Here is a 23,404-nt window from a genome sequence, read left to right on the forward strand (position 1 = left end):
GGCATTTAGTGCTAAAATTTTTAAAGAAAAACTTATTATTGATGTAAAAGAAGGAACAAATTATATTTATCTTGGTAATATGTCTTATGATATGCTTATTTACGGTGTCATGATATTGCAGTAACTTAACAGGCATTTCATATAACTTGTTTCTTAAGTTGCATAACCTGTTTTCATAACATTTTGTTATCAAATATATATAAAAGGTAAATTTCTAATGAAATATTCTTCATTTCACAGCAGTGTTATTTACCGTGATATAACGTGTGCTCACATTTATTATACGGTTATGATCATTATTCATTATAGAGCTTTATATATTTGTTATTTACATTTAATTTATATCATTATGTTTTACATGATTTTGCTTTTAGAATATATCACAATATATATTTCGAGTTGCTAATAGAACTACAGTGGTTCCCAAAGTGTTCGTACACTTATGATTTTCATTGAAATAGGGCTCTATCCATTAATTAAAAGTAAACTTTCTGAATGAGACTTTAATAATAAGATCTATAATCTATTTGTAACAAAATTATATAAAATATTTTTTAAATGTAGTGAAACTTTATTTTTAAGAAATTAATAATCAAAAAATGACAAACATTTTATCTCAAAAGAATGAAGATCTTCATTCTAAGAACTTAATTGGAGGCTATATGCCTTAAGGGAGGGATGCCTTTGTGGAGGACTTTATAAGGGAAACTGGCTCGTATACAAGTTACACATGGGGAAAACCACGAAAACACCCATGCAGCCAGCCTGTTCGCAGGATTCGAACCTCGGACTGAACTACCAGTGTTCAGCGGCGTTACCGCTCGGCCGCTGGGGGTCTTCGCGGGCGGTAATTATGTGAATTAGGATGCTATCATACCGCTCACCCGATTGGCAAAAATATAAAAAAGGCAAAGTCAAAGGTTAAATTTATTAATTCTAATCAGTATGCACTAGCAAAGTAAAGCACTGTGGTTTTACATAATTTCTGATTAAGCTATTGAAATCGTACAAACTGAAATAATTCTTGCATTTAAACTTGTATTCCAAATTAAGATTTAACTTGAAATTAATGTAGATAATTACTGAGAGAATTGAATTTTTGTAGTGTACTTTACGTGAAATGAGATCACTTGGGGTCACGTGATGTGAACTGGCAAATCAGGATGCTTTACCATGAAAGCATAGTAAATTCTTAAATTAATGTCTTTTTGAAAATTTATTGGCTTTTTTACAAAATTTTAAATGGCATTTAAATGTTTATACCTTTAAAATAAAAAATTCTTAGAACTAATATTTGTCTATATTTTTATGTGTATACTGTGTGTTGTCGCTAATAAAGTCTGCTTGGCGAGATTTGCGCTGGCGAAACGGAAAAGTACCAAAATTTGCATTCTATGAAATTGTACTTTTTAAATGATAAAATTTTAAAATCTACAATCTGAATATTAGAATATGGTTGGAAAATTACCATAAAATTTCTTGTTTCTACCAAAACGCTTTTAATATTCTGCGATGGAATGGGATAGTTCTTATGAAAATTATATTATGGTACTGGAAATGGCTTCTTGTTTGCTTAAGAATTATAACCAGATAGTGAAGCTCTTACAAAAAATTTTATCTGATTAATATAATTTATGCCTTTTTTATAATGAAATGGCTGTTGTATATAATGATTGTAGTTGTTTAAGAGGTATGTTATATTTTCCCATGAAACCATTATGGCATACTAAAATTCATTTGATAAGTTTAATTTATTTTTGGCTGTTGGGTATTATATTTCTATGCAAATACATTATGGTATACTGATGATTATCGTCAAACTCCTAATATTTTCACTCTACTTTCGACCATTTTTGGCTAACAAAAACTGATAGCAATGTACATTAGCTCCAATAATGGATAAGCATGATATCAAAACGTACTCATAAATTCTCGGTGGTTTCATATAACACTGAGAAATCCTTAATAAACCACTTTTATCTGTTGATTATCTAACCAAATAAATAGCATCTGTTCCTCCCAAATTTCCACAAATAATTTTTCAAGGTTTTTTTATATGCTATATCTCTATAGTTTCTGTTGATCATGTAACTTAAATATCTGTTACAATAATTTTTGAAAGGACTATATTTCCATCAATCTTCTTGACTGACAAGAAAATATGTAGATAATGTGTGGAGTTATTATAGCATAGGGAAAAACATGACACCAATTTTACAACAAATCTGGGCTAATCTATGGAATATGGTAACAGGTAGTTTTGCGACATTTTGGTAAGGCGATAAAGGTTACTAGCTAGGATTTTAGCAGTGTACATGGATGCAGTCAAGAGTGTGCACAATGCCATTTTTGTGCAATTCTAGGATGTTTTTTTAAGTGAAAATAGGTCGACGTGTACATGGATGATACCGTGTATAGGCAATTCGTAAAAACGCGGCAAGCAGTGGGCGATTCTGCCCATTGTCCCAATTTCGCACCTAAACTTCGTCATGATTAAGCACTTTTATTCCATAAAAGTTCTAGCATAAGCGTAATTCGGCTAGGAGATTGTTGGAAAAAAATGTTGAGTAAAAGAAAAACATGCCTTTACTTCTTGAAAACAAAATGGTGTCCGAACAAAAACTAGCAGGTTGCTGTAGCAGGGTTGGTCGCCAAATTTTAGCCAAAAAATCGCCAAGTTACCATAATTCAAAGATTAATCCAAATCTGAAATTTTGTTTTGTGAGTCTTTGGTTAAACTAAATGCTATAATTTATTTAGGATGAAATAATTCTTTGGCATAATGTAATTCATATCATCTATGTTGCTACAATTCTGTTTCAATACAAGACCATCATATCAGTGTAAGATTTCCCATGTGGAGACTTGGTTTCTAATCTTTGTGTAATATAATACAGAGAAGCTCGTACTGTGAATTCGTAAGTATAATTTATTCTTCTATTAGATTGGAATGGACTCGGTGTTTTCATATAGAATGTTTCATATTCAAAGTGTTAGTTCGGTGTTTCATATTCAAAGATGTTGAAGTTCATACAATGTAATTAATTAATAGACTTATCACACAGACTTTTTTAATAGACTTATTCTTGAATTTTTAGCTCAGATATAAAGTTATTAATTAAAAACAGCATTAGAAAAGCAAAACTGATTTAAAGAACACTTCCATTATTTTTAAAATTGATATATTTAAATGCTTTTATTCATATAAAAACGACAATAAACACATTTCTAAATAATAAGATTATTAAGAAAATTTGGAACGTTTAAAAAGGTTTGCAAGGACAACATGATCGATTTTGTTATAAATCACATGTTTTTGACATGTTTTGAGTATGCTCCTGCCAGATTGGTAGAAGCCTGGTGATTCTGTTATGAACAAATCTTAACAGATAAAGATATAACATGTGAATATAGAATCTAAGGAAAAGGTAAGGTTAGATTAGGCTATTTGAATATGGCTAAGCACATTGGTTATCAGCCTGAAGAAGAATGCTTTTATGAAGAACTTTATAGGGAAAACTGGTTCGTATTCACAAAACACATTAAAAAAAATAAAAACTGCACAGCCAGTTTGTTCACCAGGATTTGAGCTGAGATTAAACTACCAGTATTGAGTTGTTTAAACCACTTGTAGGAGAAAACTAAAGAAAATGCTTGTAATATCATGTAATCAAAAGTTAACTGCATGTTATATGCCACAATTGCTTTCTCAAATACTGAGGTAGGTAATACTTAATCTGCTTTTTTTTTTCTTTTGAAATGTTTGGTCATGGTATTATTCATTGCATGTATTTTCTATAATACATACAGAATATTAATAGTTCTATAACAAGTGTCTTTTTTTCATTTTTAAGTGCTTTGCTTGTTGATATTCTCAAAATTGCATTTGATGATTAGTGCTATCATGTGTATAATAAATACAATAGATGCATATAATAGATCAATATATTTTTAGTATACATATAATGATTCAATATCATTTTTATTGGGAAAAAAAGACATTTTTGACTGCACAGATTTTCTAGAAATCCCAAGTAAAACACATATGAAATCATTTGTTTACAATCAGTGAACGTTAAAATCAGCTACCTGTCACAATACAATAAAACAGCGACACAATTTCCTACAACAGCCAGCAGTTCCTCCTTTACATGAACAAGAATTTTTTTTTTTAATTTTTATTTGTCCTTTTTGAACAATGAAATGTCCTTCGATTTCATGCGATCAGGACGCTATCCTTAAATAGAAAGCCAAAACTTGTACATTGGATTTCAAGTAAAATTCCGTGCATTACCAAATGATCAGCTTTTTAAAATGCTCTTTGCTTCAGTAATACAACGAGAATTTATGCCTCCTTGAACAAAATCAAACATTTCGGAAGAGCTAAGAAACTCCATTTTTGAATGTACGAAGTCAGATCACAAATCAAAATACCGAGTTTTATCCGCCATACTAATGTGTGAAAGCTCCATCTATAGCTGAATTGAATCGCGGTTCGAAAGATGATAGATGCTATCCTCGGGAGGGCTGTGTGATCACCGAGGCAAGCGACAGCACGATCGCTGCGCTCCGTAAAAACGTGAAAATTTTTCCTTTCCTCTTGGTGATTATCAATTAAATTTCTTTGAAAAATGTTTATTTTTCCCCTACAAAACCTATATCATTCCAATGAATTTCGGCTCCGATGTTGACGAGAATAAAACAGCGGACAATGTAAGGATATACTCCAAAAGCCTGGAATTTTAAGATAAGTACTTTTCTTTCATCTAAACTAAATCAAATTTCTATAAATAAGTGCCTTTAAATCAATAAATCTTAATTTTTCATCAGTTTAAAGCATTAAAAAATACTTGAAATTGCCACTGCTGGTGGCTTCCTTTGTGTATCAACTCGAAACAGACGCCAGCGTTATCAGTTCACGTCTGTCAACACTTACAAAGCCCTTAAGGAATCTCGAGAGAGGGAAAATTTGGGGATGAGAGGGATAATTTGGGCATCGCGCTATTTCCCTCTCGGATCTTCTGGATTCTCTTTTCTTTCTAGATCGCTTGAATATAGTTTCGCCTTTAAATAATATTATACCTCACCGATTTTTTCTCATACTGTTCTTTGCTATCTGTTAAATGTCCATATGTAAGGGATGGTTTATTCTTCACCGCCTCAAATGAATTTTTAGAACTATGAGCTTATATAAATAACAGTGTGCCTCATTGTGTTATATTAACATTATTTAACTAGTAATAAATTATGATAATAAAATAATTAATCTTGTAATAAATTATGATAGTTAAATTAATAAATACTGTTTAATTTGTGTTTTTAATACATATACTAAGTAATTTACACACATAAATATATATATATTTTATTTTATTTATTTATTTATTTATTTTTTTGGGTGTATGCGGTTGTGGTCTTGTATTGTATATGGTTCTATGTTGTTAGTCTGCTGCTGCTTTTTGAAAAATGTATGAAAATGTTGAGAATGAAAGTAGCATAAGTTACTTTGGTTAAATTAATATATACTTTTGTTTGATGACCTTTGTTGATATCTCAGGATGCAAGCGTACATATTACTTTATATTCCATGCTAAATACCTTGATACGAAGCATTTTAACACCGTCAATATTTGTTTTTCCCCCAGTAACACATCTATTCACCATTACCAAACACACTCGCTACACAAACACACCTGTGAGACACTATTTATTGTAAATGAAGACAGTTTCTTCTCCTTTTAACTACACTCATGGACACAATCGTATTTTAGGATATTTTCTACTTCTTTTCCTTTTCTTTCTATAGGCCCTTTTTTTTTTTTTTTTTTTTTTTTTTTTCTCTATTATTTTTGGGCCATTTATTTTAAATTTTATTTTGTCCGATCTTTTCTTCCTGGCCTTTTGAACTCGTACAAGATGTACGAAGTTCCTTTTTACTCTCCTCAAATACGAAATTGCCCTTCTTTCTATATACCTTTCCTTCGCACCTATGCTTGATTTTTCGCCCATCGGTGCATAAAGACTTAGCGGGTGCAAAACAAGACATCTGTCTACTTTGTCTGTCTGTCTGTCAGATGCTACCCTCTATTTGCCTTTTTTTCGCACCTTCCAGTTCTTCCCTCTGGGCAGAACGACTTTGCGAGTGCAAAGCAAGAAATCTGTTTACTTTTGTCTAACTCGGAAGCGTGTGTATTGAATTTACTTGTTTATGAAATACCTGTTGGCAGTTTTCAACGTGGTTATAGTGCTGTTTATGCTGTCTTGTTTAATTAGGGGAAAAAAAGATGACCTTCAATATTTCTAATAGTTTAGATTTGGCGAGTGGTTCTAAAAAGAGACAGTTTGTGTTAGTAACAAGAGATGCTTTCACCGATAGTACTTTCGTTTTCGCTGATATTCTTTCTTGTTACTCAAAACAAAATTATTCTTTCATTATTGTTAATTTATCACAATCATATAACCATTATAATCACGTGCTTCTAAAATCAGGAGTAAATGTCAGATCATTGAATGATCAACAGAGAATAAAATTTGTAAGTGTACTGTCTGATGCAGAAAAACTAGATGAAAATGATAGTCAGCGTTTATTAAGCCCACACCTTGACTGTAGTAATGTTAATTGTCTAAAGCATCTCTATTGTTCGATTCAAGAAGCAACTGAGGTAATTACTTCAACTCATGAACAAAATGGTTTCATCATATTTGTGGATGATATTAATGTGCTTTTGAATTTGGGTGTACCTGTTCACTGTATTCAGTTGTTCGTTTTGTACCTTTATTCTTTGTGTATGAATGAAACGAGCCATCCCGGTGTGCTCTTTATGGGTGCTGTTAATGATGACTGCCAGGAAAAATGTGTGAAATTCCTAAATTATATATCATATTTGGTAGACGTTAAAATTCAAGTTGAATGTCTGGAAACTGGATGCAGCAAGGAAACAGATGGAAAGGTGAATATAAAGTTTTATTTTGCCAGTTTAAATAAACATATTACTTTTAGTTTTTGAATTCGTGAGAAAATGGATTTTAATGGGTTTCAAATCGCATTTTATTGGTAGTTGAATTTCATTAAAAAAATGGGGAAAGGGTGAGTTGCATTAGACTTGCAGTCATTGCTTTTTAGTATTTATAACATAAAAAAATCGCATTAGTCATGATTCATATTCAAGATTAGTCTAAGGAAAGCTTGAATAACTTAAAATTGTAGTAAAATATTTGGTAAAAGTTTACAATTGGGTGCCCCTTGTAAAAAACAAGGGCAATTTTTTTTTTTTTTTGGACGCCAAGATCGCCGCCAGGAAGACACAATTTCAAGATGGCAACTACAAAAAACCAAAATAAAAAGTCAAAGAATTGCATAAACTACAAACATAAAATTCACAAAATAACTATCATTTAATTAAAATATCACTAAACCATGTACACGTCGACTTATTTTTACTTAAAAAAAAATCCCAGAATTGCACAAAAATGGCACTGCACACAGTCTTCGCTATATCCATGTACACTGCTTTTTTCTCATAAATTAGAAAAATTTCATGAAAATGCTTGAAAATACTCAACGTATACTACTCAAATGTATTCCAAAATACTACAAACATATAACTCACAAAATCACGATCATTAAATTAAAATAATTAAATTAAAAAACACTACTTAAAATATAAATAAGCACATACATTAAATTAATAAAAAATAGATTACAATCCTAATTACTTTAAACTAAATCATTGCTAATAACAATTTTCCAATAATACCATTTTAATTTATTTACTCCTTACATTTAGAACAATACATAAAAATAATATCCTCAAATGATTAAAAATACTAACTTACCTAATCTTCTTCAGAATCTTCATTACGTGGCACGCACACTTCCCTACAGAAAGAGTTCCAATCGGCTGCAGTACTACTGCTAATTTCTAAATCCAAAATCCAGTAGTCAACTTATTATTAATTATTACGTATTAAAAATTTAGAATTCACTTTACATAGCGCCATGCAATCCGACAATTAATCAACACTATTTCACACAACACACAATGAAGCTTAATACAAAATAATTTTTCCAAATTTACCCCCTTTTCCGATCAAAGAACTATAATTCGTCCATTAATGTCACGTGACATATCTCATGATCTCTCATTTCCCTCACACAAAATAATGCGTAATCGGAACTGAGTGCTTCTCACATTATTACCAAAGTCCTAGACAGTAACCTTTATCGCCTCCAAAATGTCGCCAAACTACCTGTTACCATATTCCAAAGATCAGCCCTTGATTTTATTATATGAATTGCATTTCTTTCGGAAGAATACTTTGTAACCTAGACTACGATGCATTTGAGAACTGCATATATTAAAAGAGAAAATACAGTAAAGCACAGTTAACATGTCTTTCAATGTTCCTTTCAGAAAAGAGATATATATAAATAAGAGAGATGTATAACCAACATGTTAACTTGCGATGACTTGCATACACTGCTTTAAAAAGTTTTATCATTGTGCCCATTGCTTTACACAATTTTATCCTACATTTGGTTTCTTAAAATGTTATTCATATTTTAGTCAAATATTATTATTCAAATATTAATATCAAATATTAATATTTTAGTCAAAATTTATGAAATCGCAAGAATCAAATATTATAAGATTAAAAAGTTTTAAATTAAAAAAATACAAATACAGGGCCTTTATCTTAAAACCATAGTTCTTTGACATATACTTCCGTTTATGATGCAAATATTTATATATGTTACCGTGAAAGACCGAAATTGGAGAATGTCAACATTCACCATATACGTTGGTGAAAGATCGAATATTTCTTTACATTCGGACTCTCACCAGTGTATGTTGACAATCACAGATATGCTCTGGTGTAGGTCGAAAAGAGAGGAGTATAGGTACACGCTGCCATTCCAAAAGGAAATGTTCCATAAATAAATGCAGTTGTAAAAGCAAGGGCCTCTTGTGCAATTCAGAGTGTCATAATAGTTTAAGTTGTTGCAATAAATAAGATTTGAATCACATAATTTGGTAAGTTTATAACTTCTATTATTTTCCTTTCTCATTTTGAATGTATTGTGTGTTTTAAGTTCTTATATTCTTAAGTTCTTATTCTGAGTCTCAAGTGCGTTTTTTTCGCAAATGAATTATGGAAAAGGAAATATAATATTCTTATATGTTCAACATTCACCATTAGTACATTGTGAATGTCGACATTCACCGGTGTAAGTCAGAAATAAGAGTATTTGGAGAATATTTCGGACATAACCAAGCGACTATGTGAATGTTGACATTCACCGGTGAAAGTCGACATTCTCCAGATTTCGGTCTTTCACCGTAACATATACATATACGCACATGCGTATACATTCAATATATTTCTGAATTAGTCCTGGTAACAAAACAGTACTAATTTTTCTAATGCAGTAATGGTGAACCTTTTGAATTTGGCATGTCATATTCAGAACAACGCCAGCTTAAAACAAGTATTATCATGCCTATTCATAACTGTTGCTTGGCTGTAGTTTCATTGTTGACAAGATAATATGTTGTCAACCATGAAGGACAGGATAATAAATATCATTTGGTGTTGCGCACTAGCCAAAACAGCCGTCTGCTATGTCCATGCTTGGTTGCCACATAAACATTTTTTGACGACATTATGGGTTGTCACATAATTTTTTAGGCAATATACTGCTTAGCCTCACAAATACTTTGCCATGCTTTATCAGCGGGTTTACAGAATCACAAAATACCAAGAAATTATAAAAATAGTAAATTTAAGATACTTCTTTGTTATAGCAGCAGCCCTCATCAATCAGCAGAGATATCACACCAAAATGTGCCTGCGTGTTCTTACACTTCACCACGTTATCGTATATTAGCACCATTATGCATTTTTGCTCTCGCCACATGTTCTTATATGATTCATTCCTGATGAGTTTTTCTAATTTGCATTGTTTAATTATATTCTGTGTGTATGTTAAGAATTTTTAACTTACCAAGCAGCGAGGCGGGTACTTTTTTTTTTCGCTTAAGAAAGAGGTCTTTTTATCTGACAAACAAGCATGTGAAAATGGCCCCAACATGAAACTTTAATGACAAAAGCATTTTGAGGTGCAATGTTAAAAATTGCAAAAAAAAAAAAATAAAAGGTCCTTGTCAGAAATTGGTTCATCGCTTCCAAAATATCATTCGTCTCTGCGATTTATGTATTCTTGGCCAGAGGAATTGAGGTCCATGAAATAGTGTAACGAACGGCTTAATATGCATGAGAGTGCTGCAGTTGACTGAAACAATTAAATGCGATAAAATAATAAAGCTAAGGATAAAGCCTCTTAAAAATATTCTTAAGAAATGATATGTGAGTATTATTGTTATTAAATGCTGTGTTGCTTATTTTTACGTTCATGCTTCACGAGCTTAATGAAATTACAGCTGAGATCTCGGCGCAAATCTAAAATTGCCAAATATCGTTGGGGGGGGGCGCTGTAATAAAGAACTACTAAATTTAGAACTAAGATTGAAAGTTAATGAAAGAAAATACTGTCACTAAAGAAATTGGTATAAAAATATAGTAGGTTTTTGAGTACTGCTGATTATCCTTCCAACCTTGAGAAGAATCACCTGGCAAAGTGCTAAGTCGCTTAAGTAGGCAACCCAGAACTTTATGAAAATGTGTATATCTTGCAACCCGCTAATGGTTGTGTATGAATTTAATGTTGCCATTTATCTGGGTAGTGGTGGTCACTTAAGTATATATCTTAATCGGGTAGTGGTGGTCGCTTAAGTATATATCGCTTTATCTGGGTAGTGGTGGTCGCTTAAGTAGGCAACCCAGAACTGCAACCTACTAATGGTTGTGTATGAATTTAATGTTGCCATTTATCTGGGTAGTGGTGGTCGCTTTATCTGGGTAGTGGTGGTCGCTTAAGTAGGCAACCCAGAACTGCAACCCACTAATGGTTGTGTATGAATTTAATGTTGCCATTTATGGTTGTGTATGAATTTAATGTTGCCTTAAGTAGGCAACCCAGAACTGCAACCCACTAATGGTTGTGTATGAATTTAATGTTGCCATTTATGGTTGTGTATGAATTTAATGTTGCCTTAAGTAGGCAACCCAGAACTGCAACCCACTAATAGTTGTGTATGAATTTAATGTTGCCATTTATCTGGGTAGTGGTGGTCGCTTAAGTAGGCAACCCAGAACTGCAACCCACTAATGGTTGTGTATGAATTTAATGTTGCCATTTATCTGGGTAGTGGTGGTCGCTTAAGTATTTATCGCTTTATCTGGGTAGTGGTGGTCGCTTAAGTAGGCAACCCAGAACTTTATGAAAATGTGTATATCTTGCAACCCACTAATGGCTGTGTATGAATTTAATGTTGCCATTTATCTGGTAGTGGTGCCATTTATCTGGCTAGTTTTGAAATTAGAGGGTCATGTTTGTGTTTTCTGTTTGTTGCGATTAGTATGGAGTTTTGTTTTTTGTCCCCTCCTTGTAACGAATCAATCGTAATGCTACTGTAGACCTGCTACTAGAAAAAAAAAAAAAAAAAGCATTTTTTTCAGAAATATGGCATTTTGCTTACTACAGTATAAAGTATAATAAATCCACACATCCGATATCTGTACTTTCAGATCACCAGCCTTTTTTAAAAAAAAAAAATAATTTTATGCCTTCTGTGTGTGCATTTCATATTTTTTCGTAGTAAAACATGTAAAGAGTCCTGATTCTTAATTTCATTTCAACAGTAAATAAAATACTTCCATATTGAAGAAACAATCATTTATTAGCATAAATCTGTATGATCAGTAATTTGGCTACATGGTTGTCGCTTTGCTTGGCATACATCTCAAATCAGAACAATGTTTATTTTGAACCTACTGAATAATTTATATCCCTGATGCCAACCTGGCAAATCATTATTTATTATTTTTTTTCCTTCATCACTGCATCATTATTAACACCCTCCAGCTTGAGAAATGGCTCAGTGTCTTAACATTAAAAAAAAAAAAAAAAAGTCATTGAATATCACCTGGAAAAAGTAGCATAATAATTAATTAATATTTTTACGTTACAGAAGTATATTATATATAGCTTGAAAATGTTACATGCTGTCCCCGTGAATCAGTATAAAGTTTGAATGTACACTGCTCAAAAAAAAAAAAAGTTCTATATCTCCCGTTCTAATGGGCCGATTGACAAAATTCAAATTGCATTCTTCATGTCTCAAAAGCGCGACTTGGGATATATATTAGATTTATATATAGCACTATTCTAACATAGGTATTTTGACACAAAATCGGACTTTTTCTGAAATAACATACCAATTTTTTTACATATTTCGATTCTACAACTCAAATTACGCCTAAATATGAAATTTTGTAAAATCTGGAGCGAAATTTACGGAGAAATTCACAAATTTTGTTGGCACTTTTTTTTCAGTTTGCGCCAAGAATAGTTCACTTGGCGAACTTCTTAATGTATGGCAACCTAGTTTCCTTTACCGTAAGAGGAAAAAAAGTCGCCATCATTCGTTTTTTCCAAATTAATATTCTTTATATTATATTTTTAATTATAACTGTTATTATTTTAAGTAATTTTTTCTTTTTCGAATTTCATTTTAATAGTTTAAGTTGCATGGTTTTTTCGAATAACTGTTTTAAAAATTTCTATTTACCTATTCGAACTGCGTAAATAAAGGTGCAGCGTTTTTTTTTTTTTCAAATAGTTTTCTTTATATATATTTTTTGTCATAGTTATTAATTTAGGTAATTTTTAAATTTGTATACTTTTATTTTAATTGTGTTGCATTGCCTCTTCAGATAATTGTTTTAAAATTTTCTATTTATTCCTTCGAACTGAGCATTTGAAATATATTTATTAATATAAATTTTCCAGAATTTGATTTTATTTATTTGAATTGCATTTCTTTCGGAAGAATACTTTGCAACCCCTACTACGATGCGTTTGAAAACTGCATATATTAAAAGAGAAAATACAGTAAAGCACAGTTAACACGCCTTTCAATGTTCCGTTCAGAAAAGATATATATAAATAAGAGAGATGTATAACCGACATTTTAACTTAGGATGACTTGCATACACTGCTTTAAACAGTTTTATCATTGTGCCCATTACCATTTATCATTGTGCCACAATTTTATCCTACATTTGGTTTCTTAAAATGTTATTCATATTTTAGTCAAATATTTTATTTTTGAAATCGCAAGAATCAAATATCATAAGATTAAAAGGTTTTAAATTTAGAAAAAAATACAAATACTAAATTTTACGCAAAAATGTATTTTTTCTTCTCTTTTTCTTCAGGCATTCTACTAAATTTATACAACCATACTCTATGACATTTTAGACTATATGTCTAAAACCAGTCGCTCTTCACTTTAATCTGCAATGATATCGTTTTTGTCTTTTCTGTTAACACAAGCTCCATTGATGGTATTTGCTGGTTCTTGCTCTTTTTTGCTCTTTTTCTTTAGGCTTTCTTTTTGCTCTTTTTTGCTCTTCTTTAGGCATTCTGGAAGTATATTAAAAAGCATCCAACTTTTCGAAATATCTTGGTATTTCTGACAATCATTTTAAATAAAGTTATCGCCTTCCATTTCATAAAGGCCCACAAACGGCCGAGCGGTAAAGTCGCTGAACACTGGTAGTTCACTCCGGGGTTCTAATCCCAGTAAACGGGCTGGTTGCATGGGCGTTTTCTTGGATTTTCTCATGTGTACTGTGTATGGCAGCTGGTTTCCCTTAGAAGTTCTTCACGAAATATTTGGCCAGAGCCTTTATCAGTCTTTAGAGGCTAAACATTTTGAAGGTATGAGATGAAAGGGAAGACTGATTTCATCAAGAGGTTTTGGTTTATTTAATTATGACAAAGCACACTAGGGCTATCTGCCTAAGGGGAGGGATGCCTTCGTGGAGGAATTTCTAAGGGAAACTGTCTCGCATACAGGTTACACATGGGGAAAACCAGGAAAACGCCCATCCAGCCAGCCCGTTCGCGGGATTCGAACCTCGGACCGAACTACCAGTTTTCAGCGACTTTACCGCTCTCCCGCTGTTTCATCAGGAGGGGAAAAAAAAAACATCTTTAGGTGACATCCACATACATCACTGGATAAACTCCTGAATCTTCCAATAATTCGACTGAGAAAATCATGGGATTCTCCATTTATGATACGATATGATGTTCTATAACGTAATTTAAATTTATGCAACCATATAGTCTAAAACCAGGCGCTCTTCACTTTAATCTGCAATGATATCGTTTTTGTCTTTTCTGTTAACACAAGCTCAATTGATGGTGATGTTATTTGCTGCTGTACACGTCCAAGTGTTTTCTCTTTGAACACCTAAATTCTTTGAAGTATCCTGAAAGTATATTCAAAAGTGTCCAACTTTTTGAAACATCTTGGTATGTCTGACAGCCAAATTTCCTTGCAAATTTTTGCTTACTTTCCTCTCTAATTTTCTTTTTTCCTTCTACAGTTATTTTCAGTGCTCACAAAAGAAAATTAATATTTTTCGATTGCTAGACTTCCATAAATTTTGCATTCTTGTCAATTTTTTAAAATATCAATTACATGAATTGCGTTTCAGCTTAGGACAGCTTTTCATTTTCTAGACATTTTAACTATAAATAAAGTTTAAAGCGAAGTCCAAAGGATAAATATTTTAATTAAAAGATTTTTGCTAAATGACAAAGAAATGAAACAGTCCAGCAGGGTTTATTCTGTACCACCGAGTGACCTGATTCTTATATCGGCTGAAACAATCTAAATCATATTAAAGATCATGTTTTTTTATACAATCTATAATGCGAGAGAAAAATTAGCTTCTTAAAACATTCTTTCTAAGAGGATTAATATAAAAGATTATATTTTTATATATTTTTAAAGCTGGGACTTGAAACAAATTGTCAAACTTTTAAAGTTTAATTTACATGGTGGTTGTAATTAAAGTTCCAATTTGAAATGGTCGTAAAAGGAAAACTACCGGACCAAATGTTATCAAACTTGGGAATCGTGTAACGGAAGTTATGGGAATTTATTTTCCGCAAGAAAAAAAAAGAGTTTAAAAACTCACCACCAGGGCAAAATGGCGCTGTATACAATATTGTTAAATGAAATAAGAAATGGAAACATCTGTTTAAAATGTGTTTAATAGTTTCCGAAACGTGTTACAAAGCATGTTCAATGTAGCGTCCAGCATTTTCCGAAAGCAAGTTAAATCCCGTTACTGCATTCTCAACAGCAGCTCTTCGCATATCAGTAGAAATGTTACGGACATGTCAGTGTATCACATTTTTCATTTCTGCCAAATTGTTTAGATTATCACCATAAACAGTGCTTTTGAGGTAACCTCATAGCCAAAAGTCACAGAGGTTGAGGTCTGGTGGGAAGAGGGGAAGTGTCGGCCTATAAGACGTTCATTCGTGAAATGTTGCCTAAGTAACTGTGCGACACACATGAGGTGGGGCCCAGCCCTGCATAAAAATCGTAGCATCTAAAATACCACGTTACTGCAGTTCATGTATCACAAAATATTTTAACATTGACTCTAAGTGAGCTGCAATCACAGTGGTCCAGCTGTCGACTGCTCTTCAGAGAAAAATGGTTCAGTTATAAAACTAGCTGTCATTCAACACTAAACGGTGTGGAATTATTGCTATGCAATCGAATACAGTAGGAGAATGCAATGGAACTAGATAGATAACATGAGGGATTTCTTTGGCCCAAATCGATTAAAAGCGTTTTGAACCAGTATCTTCATGTTTTAGGGCCGAACTCGGGCTTCAAAAATTACGAATTCGCGATCTGTAAGAAAACGATTTCCAGATTGTACGCACTTGTACAAGTGATTTGCGATCTCACATTTTTTAATCTCTAATTCTTGGTTTTCACCGACGAATTTCTCACTTACACGGATGGCGCACTCGTCTTTTATCGAATTTAAAGCCTTTAAATGGTAATTTGCTTACTTCAAAGTTTCTTACGTGTATACAACATATTAAACCCGTGTAACAAAATATTAAGTTAGATTCTGACCCAAATTTCGTTTAACAATATTGCACACAGCGCCATTTCCCCCCTGGTGGTGAGATTTCGAACTTCCTTTTTTTCGCGGAAAATAAATTCCCATGACCTCCTTTACACGATTACCAAGTTTGATAACATTTGATCCAGTAGTTTTCTTTTTATGACCGTTTCAATGTGGAATTTTAATTATAACCACTCTATGTATTATTAAATTTTAATTTGAAGCTATGCGTTATATATATACCATGCGTAAATTTTTCGCTTTTATGGAAAAATAAAGAATCGAAGCAAATATACTTAGAATAATGGACTAAAACTGAAAAAATTTCCCTTCTCTCCGAAAATCAAATATTGAAACTTCGACCTTGAATTTATTGGGTTATCGAAATATTTAATTTGTCTTATCTTCTAAGTCTTAGTTCCGTCAAAAATTCCGAATTACTTAAGCTGAAGTAAAAGGTTTAGTATATATTCACTGTATGTTAATAAAGTAAACAGAGTGTAATAAAAACAGATTATACAATTTACGCTGATGCAACTTTTGCCTGACTGCACAACATGTAATGGAAGAGAAGGCTTGTAGAGATCTGTTTTTGACGTGCCTCTAAAAGTAGATGTCATACTCCTTTTGTCTCTTCAATGTCAAAAAACTTTCCTTTGAGAGGCAACTTTAGTTTTGGGGAAAGAAAAAAATCACAAGAAGACAAATTTGAAGAACATGCAGGACGATTGAATACACATACTTATTTTCGGAACACAAGCGGCTCTCCGACTAGTTATTGAATAATGAAAACATGCATTGTCATGCAATACAAAACATTTGGAATACGTTTTCTGACTGAAAACGTAAGATTAAAAGTCATCTGCTTAATTCACAGCCATTTACAAGTCAACTGTTCGGGCAATTGCAGAATCGTTTTGATCCTGAGCTTGTAAGACAAACCTAATATCACTGGATTTAAACACTTCTTTAATCTTCCGAGAACGTTCCTTCTTTAGCTCATATTCCAAGAATATTAAGTGAATACAATTATTGCAAAAGAAACTGAATATTAATTTGCACTACGGCTTGGTAGTTTACTAACGAGTTAACAAAACTAAAATTCTGCTTTTTGTGTCTAAGAATACAACAATATTTTAAATATTTACAAATAAAATATTAAATTGGAGATTTAATTGGAGCCTCACCAGTTGCCTAGCATTTGAAGATTGTTTGTTGCGAAGTCTAACCCAGGCTTGCATAGTTGGTTTTCGTAGTTTTCTAGGTTCTCTTTACAAAGGTTCTCTATGAAAGCATCTTAATCAAATAGCTCCCATGTTCTTTCTATGTTCAAATAACCAACTAACCTAGTTTAAGCGCGATTTCTAAGTGAAGTTACTAGCAAAACCCGAATACTCATTAAAAATCATGTAGCTTGCCAATCAAGAATAACATGAAAGATACGGCGCCAATAATTGAATTGCTGTTACGGTACGCTGTTTCTAAACTTAGATGGTCATTCCTTAATTAAATAGCCCACCAGCGGCCGAGCGGTAAAGACGCTGAACACTGGTAGTTCGGTCTGAGGTTCGAAATTCCGCGAACGGGCTGGCTGCATGGGCGTTTTCGTGGTTTTCACCGTGCGTAACGTGTATACAAGGCAGTTCCCTTATAAAGTCCTCCAAAAAGGCATTCCTCCCTTTAGGCAGATAGCCCTCGTATGCTTTGCCATAATTAAATAATCCAATCCAATACTTAATTAAATATAATTGATTTGTAACCTCTACCAGAGCTGACGGTAAGAATTGAAGTGCAAATAAATAACTTTCGTGTGCAATCTTGATTAATATAAAATTAGAACTATTTGCATTCAGACAGAAAGTTTTTTGAAATATTTGCAATTACTTTATAAGAAGGATTTATTAATAACCGTAATAATTACTTATTATATTACTGATGATTAGAATTCAGTTCTTGACAATTACATTCTAAATTAGAATTTTAAGGATATAATGAAATTATGCTACGCATAAAAATACATTTTAGGATAAAAAATGAGTTTTTTTTTTTTTTTAATTTAAAAACTTCTTAAATTCATGTAATAAACATCGTACCCTCGTTCTTAATTGAATCCAGAATTTGGGTGTCGTTTATATAATTATTCTTACTGGTCCACAGAACCTGCTGACTTATCCAGAGGGTTGTATGTTTATACAGTGTCTCACAAAAGTGATGGGACACTTGTGCTTTACAAAAGGAAACTGCAATAAAATAAATTTAAAAAAAAAACGTAAAATTTTTTGTGGGTGTGTTTCATACTTAAATTTAGTAACAATTATTACATAACATACATTTTGTCAAAATATTAAAATATTAATTTAATAAAAATACAATTGTTTAAAACGGAGCAAAAAATGGCTCACATAAGTGATGGGACACTTACTTTTCCATCGAATATTTATCCAAAAATTTTACTTTTAAAAGGTTTTAATATTTTGTTAGATTTCCTTTTACTTTTAAAACATGATTTAATCTTCTTGGGATGGATTCGACTAATTTTTTGTGATTTCTAGAGTGATTTTACCCCATTCTTCTTGAAGCACCGATTTTAATTGTTGTTTTGAAAAAATGGTGTGTTTGCGAATTCTGATTCCAATTCTTGCCAAATATTCTCTATGGGATTTAAGTCTGGAGATTATGGTGGCGTTTTTATTATTTCAGGACAGTTATAGAGCAGCCAGACTCTAACGTTCAAAGCAGTGTGCTTGGGGTCATTGTCCTGGTAGAATTTAAAATCGTTATGAAGGTTCAATTTTCGTGCTGAAGATTTCAAATTTTGATTTAAAATGTCAATATACTTGTACTGATCCATTATACTGTCAATAAAAACAAGATTACCAACTCCAGCGGACAACATACACCCCCATACCGTAATTCCTTCTCCACCATGTTTTCCTGATGTTTTACTGTTGGCACCAAGTTCTGTTTGCGAAATTCTTCCCTGGGTTTTCTCCACACCAAGATTCTACCGTCAGAACCAAATATATTAAATTTACTCTCATCAGTAAATATAACTTCATTCCAGTAATCAGAATTCTTATTTTTATGTTGGATTTTGCGAAAGCCAGTCTGAGTTTTCTATTCTTTTCACTTACGAAGAATTTTTTCCTAGCTGCTCTACCGTAATATCCAGTACGTCGAATTACTCTTCTAATAGTCTCAGAATTAACAATTAGTCCATATAATGCTTGTAAATCAACAACAACTTTAGGAGCACTCATTCTTGGATTTTTTTTTAATATTTCGAAAGATAATTCGCGGTACTTTTCCGTTTCGCCGGCGCAAATCTCGCCAAGCATACTTTATTGGCGACAACATACAGTATACACATAAAAAATATTACAAAAATGTTAGGTCTAAGAATTCTTTTTTTGAATGTATAAACATTTCAATATCGCTTACAATTTTATAAAAAGCCAATAAATAAAGGCAATAAATTTGCAAAAGGACATTAATTTAAGAATTTACTATGGTTCAACATCCTGATTCGCTAGTTCATATCACGTGACCCCAAGCTATCTCATCTCACGTAAACTACTCTACAAAAATCTAATGCTCTCAGTAATTCTCTACATTAATTTCAAGTTAAATCTTAATTTGGAACACAAGTTTAAATGCAAGAAATACAGGGGTTGGACAAAAATATGGAAACACCTTTAAAAAAAATGTTTCTTTGTTTAATATGGTGTAGGAAACCCGTTGGCATCCAAAACAGCTTGCAGTCTTCTCGGAATGGATAAATACAGTTCCTGTATGTTTGCCAAGGGAATATTATACCATTCTCCCTGCAAAACGGTGGCAAGTTCAGATAACGATGTTGGCGGTAGATAACGAGAACGCACTTTCCGTTCCAATGTAGACCACAAAGGTTCGATAATATTCAGGTCTGGTGACTGTGGTGGCCAGGGGAGTTGGGACAACTCATCCTCGTGCTCAGAAAACCAGTCCTGGACAATGTGAGCTGTGTGAACAGGGGCTTTGTCGTCTTGGAAGACACCATCACCATCGGGGAACAAAGTTTGTACCATGGGATGAATTTGATCGGCCAAAATGTTCACATAAGTCTTGGCAGTCATGTGCCCTGACACAGTTATCATGGGGCTAGCAGAGAACCACGATATGGCTGCCCAAACCATAACAGAACCCCCGCCATGTTTCACTCTTGGCAACAAGCAGTCTGTATTATAGGCTTGAGATGGCGTTCTCCAGACGTAAACTCGGCCAGAAGTGGAAAACAATGTGAAAGAAGACTCGTCAGACCATATTACTCGCTTCCACTGCTGTATAGTCCAAGCCTTTATGACTTAAACACCACCTTTTCCTGTTACGGGCATTAGCATCACTGATGAGTGGCTTCTCAACTGCAGCACGGCCAGCAATTCCCTGTTTATGAAGTTTCCTTCTAATTCGAAATGGATTTTTCACAAATTGGTACTCACAGGGTTCGGTAACACAACATTCATTTCAGCAGTAACTTTTGCAGCTGTGGTCTTCTTATATTTCGTCACAATTGCCCTTAATGATCGTCTGTCACGATCACTCAGGACACACTTTCGTCCGCGCTGTGATTTAGCAGATGATGTTTTTCCGCTTTTCAAATATGCGGAATAAATCTTCGATACACCTCGGCTACCTTGCTTACGGAAGCACCTACCATACGTGCTCCAACAATTTGCCCACGTTCAAAGTCTGTTAACTCTGACATAATGCAATGACAACCTCACATAACAGTACTCCGACAATAACTGAACTGTTTAGCACATTTACGAAGTTGTATAGGTGGCGTCAGTAGTCAAAAACACCAGCGCCACCTACATATTTCATTAAAATCAATCTTTCTTTTCAAACATGCATTTCACAAGGTGTTTCCCTATTTTTGTCCATCCACTGTATTTCAGTTCGTACGAATAGCTTACTCAGAAATTATGTAAAACTGCAGTGCTTTACTTCGCTAATGCATTCTCATTAGAATCGATGAATTTAACTCTTGACTTTTCTATAACTTTTCTATATTTTCGGCTTCGGGCAAGCGTTGTCATTGCATCCTAATTGACTTAAATTTCGAAAATGGCCTTAGACATAAAACTGAACTATCTGATAAAAATTCTATGTAATTATATGCCAGTAATGAAAGAAACAATCAATCTGATAAGAAAAAGCTGCTACTTGTTTTGAAAATGAGCCGTAAAAGGTTACCAGCGAGAATATTCCGTTTGGCATCGGTTGTACCATTATTGGCGACTTTATCGCTTGCGCCGGCAAAACGGAAAAGTACCTAATTCGCTTTATTCCATTGGATAGCTTTTGATGGTCGGCCAGGTCTTCTTTTATCCTGAATCATATGATTCTTTTTATATCGTTTAATGATATTGAAAACTGTTGAATGACTGAAGTTAACTGTTTCAGCAGTTTCTCTAATAGATTTTTCACGTTCAATATGCAAATTAATAACTAATTTTCGAATTTCAGGCAAAGTTTCTTTTCGTTTAGCATTCATGGCTGCACAGAGCTAAAAAAACACAAAAATTCCAAAACAAACTGGAGAGAAAGACTGCAGACGATTTTATAAATTATTGCCCATTGCTTTTGAGTAAAAATAAATACCCCAAAAGATATTTTTATTGCTTACTTCAGACGATTTTTGTTGCATAGTACGTAGTGTCCCATCACTTATGTGAACCATTTTTTGCTCCGTTCTAAACAAATGTATTTTTATTAAATTAATATTTTAATATTTTGAGAAAATGTATGTTATGTAATAATTGTTACTAAATTTAAGTATGAAACACACCCCAAAAAATTTTACATGTTTTTTTAATTAATTTTATTACAGTTTCCTTTTGTAAAGCACAAGTGTCCCATCACTTTTGTGAGACACTGTATCATAATTTGACTTTTATAAAAATGATTATTCTAAATCTTATGTTTCCATAAAAATATACTGTGCTTTAAAAATATGGATGATAGTATAAGCCGCTCTTTCAGCCACTTCATAAGCAACAATTTGTTTCGAAATAAATTATGCAGTTAATGTCATAAAATATTTTCATATAATTCAAATAAACATCAAACGAAAATTCTCAGTTTTAGACAATTCGATTTAAACAAAGTTAAAGTAAAGTAGCAGACGATAAAACGCCGAAGATAAAAATTTACTCTTTTAAAACTTACTCTTATTTTTTTTTTTTTTTTTAAAGGAAGAAAGAGAGAAATTAAAAAAAAAATAGTTAAAAATTTGAATAATATCATCTATAATCTAAAGTAAATAGCTTTTCATATAGTATTAATAAATATTTATTACGCATCATTGAGGGAGAATATTTCATATAATTAATTCTCCCTGCAGCGTTGTGACCACGGCTAGCTGTAAAGTTGTTAAACAAAACTGGTAAAATTTAAACCAGACAAATTTTAACATTTAACAAAAAAAAATTTAATTAAACATAAACACTACATAAAGAAAGTTACATGACAAAACTAACAAGAAGTAACACAAATAAATATTACTCAAATGAAAATAAAAAGTTCATGTTCATAGTGCTCTGCCGAAACTCAAACTAAATAGTTTGAGCGTAGGTGTTTTGAATAGCGTCCGATAAGGTGGCGCTGCAGTACATGAGGCTGTTTGCTAGCGTTCGTTACAGACTTCCCCTCGGGCTCTGACGACGTCCCGGCAAAGAGTCCGTGTTCGATAGTTCAATTTTGCGAGGTCTGCCTCTTTTCCTTATGGGAGTCAAAGGATGTTGGTCTTTCGATGGAGGGAGTTTATAGAGTCTCATCATATTGATATGATAAGTACCTAACACTTGATCAGGAGTAGCAGGATCTGCAATGTCATATGTTGTAGGAGGTCTGTTAGTAATCACTAGATACGGACCGTCGCGTTTAGGCATAATTTTTTTACTTTTCTTGTGTATGGATTTACTGATTGGATGTATAGTTATCCATATTTTATCACCAGGCTGATAGTAAGTTTGTCTGCGTCTTTTATCAAAGTATTCCTTTCTTTTATCTTGTTTTTGTTCGACACGCTCCCTGATTTGAGGTGTCAAACGAGCGAATTCTTTCAGATACGGCGTAATTTCGGTAACAAAGTTGTCGTTTTCAATAAGTGCTCTTAAATCGTGATTAACGTCATCCGTCGTTCTAAGTTCTCTTCCGAACTGCAAATAAGCAGCGGTATGACCTGTAGTGTCACATATTGCTGTATTCATGACAAAACGAATCATGGGCAGTCTTTCTTCCCAAGTATCATGAGCATCACCGATTAGTATAGCTAGTTTCGGTTTTAAAT

The 23,404-nt window shown here is 32.9% G+C and overlaps 1 protein-coding gene across 2 annotated transcripts in view; it reads left to right on the forward strand.

Annotated features, from left to right (window-relative positions):
- Positions 1 to 6,091: 6,091 nt before the first annotated feature.
- The window catches only part of Elp6 (Elongator complex protein 6), a 30,179-nt gene continuing 12,866 nt past the window's right edge, over positions 6,092 to 23,404 (forward strand). The window contains exon 1 of one of the 2 annotated variants that reach the window (XM_085817288.1): positions 6,092 to 6,950. In XM_085817288.1, coding sequence (XP_085673414.1) covers positions 6,285 to 6,950 — 666 coding nt within the window. In that variant the 5' untranslated portion in view covers positions 6,092 to 6,284. The remainder of the gene's footprint in view (positions 6,951 to 23,404) is intronic. The other variant, XM_085817287.1, reaches the window with a different exon arrangement.

This window comes from Stegodyphus dumicola, chromosome 5, assembly GCF_044657685.1.
Source record: "Stegodyphus dumicola isolate Sdum_Otavi_A_Nest chromosome 5, ASM4465768v1".
Lineage (NCBI taxonomy): Eukaryota > Metazoa > Arthropoda > Arachnida > Araneae > Eresidae > Stegodyphus > Stegodyphus dumicola.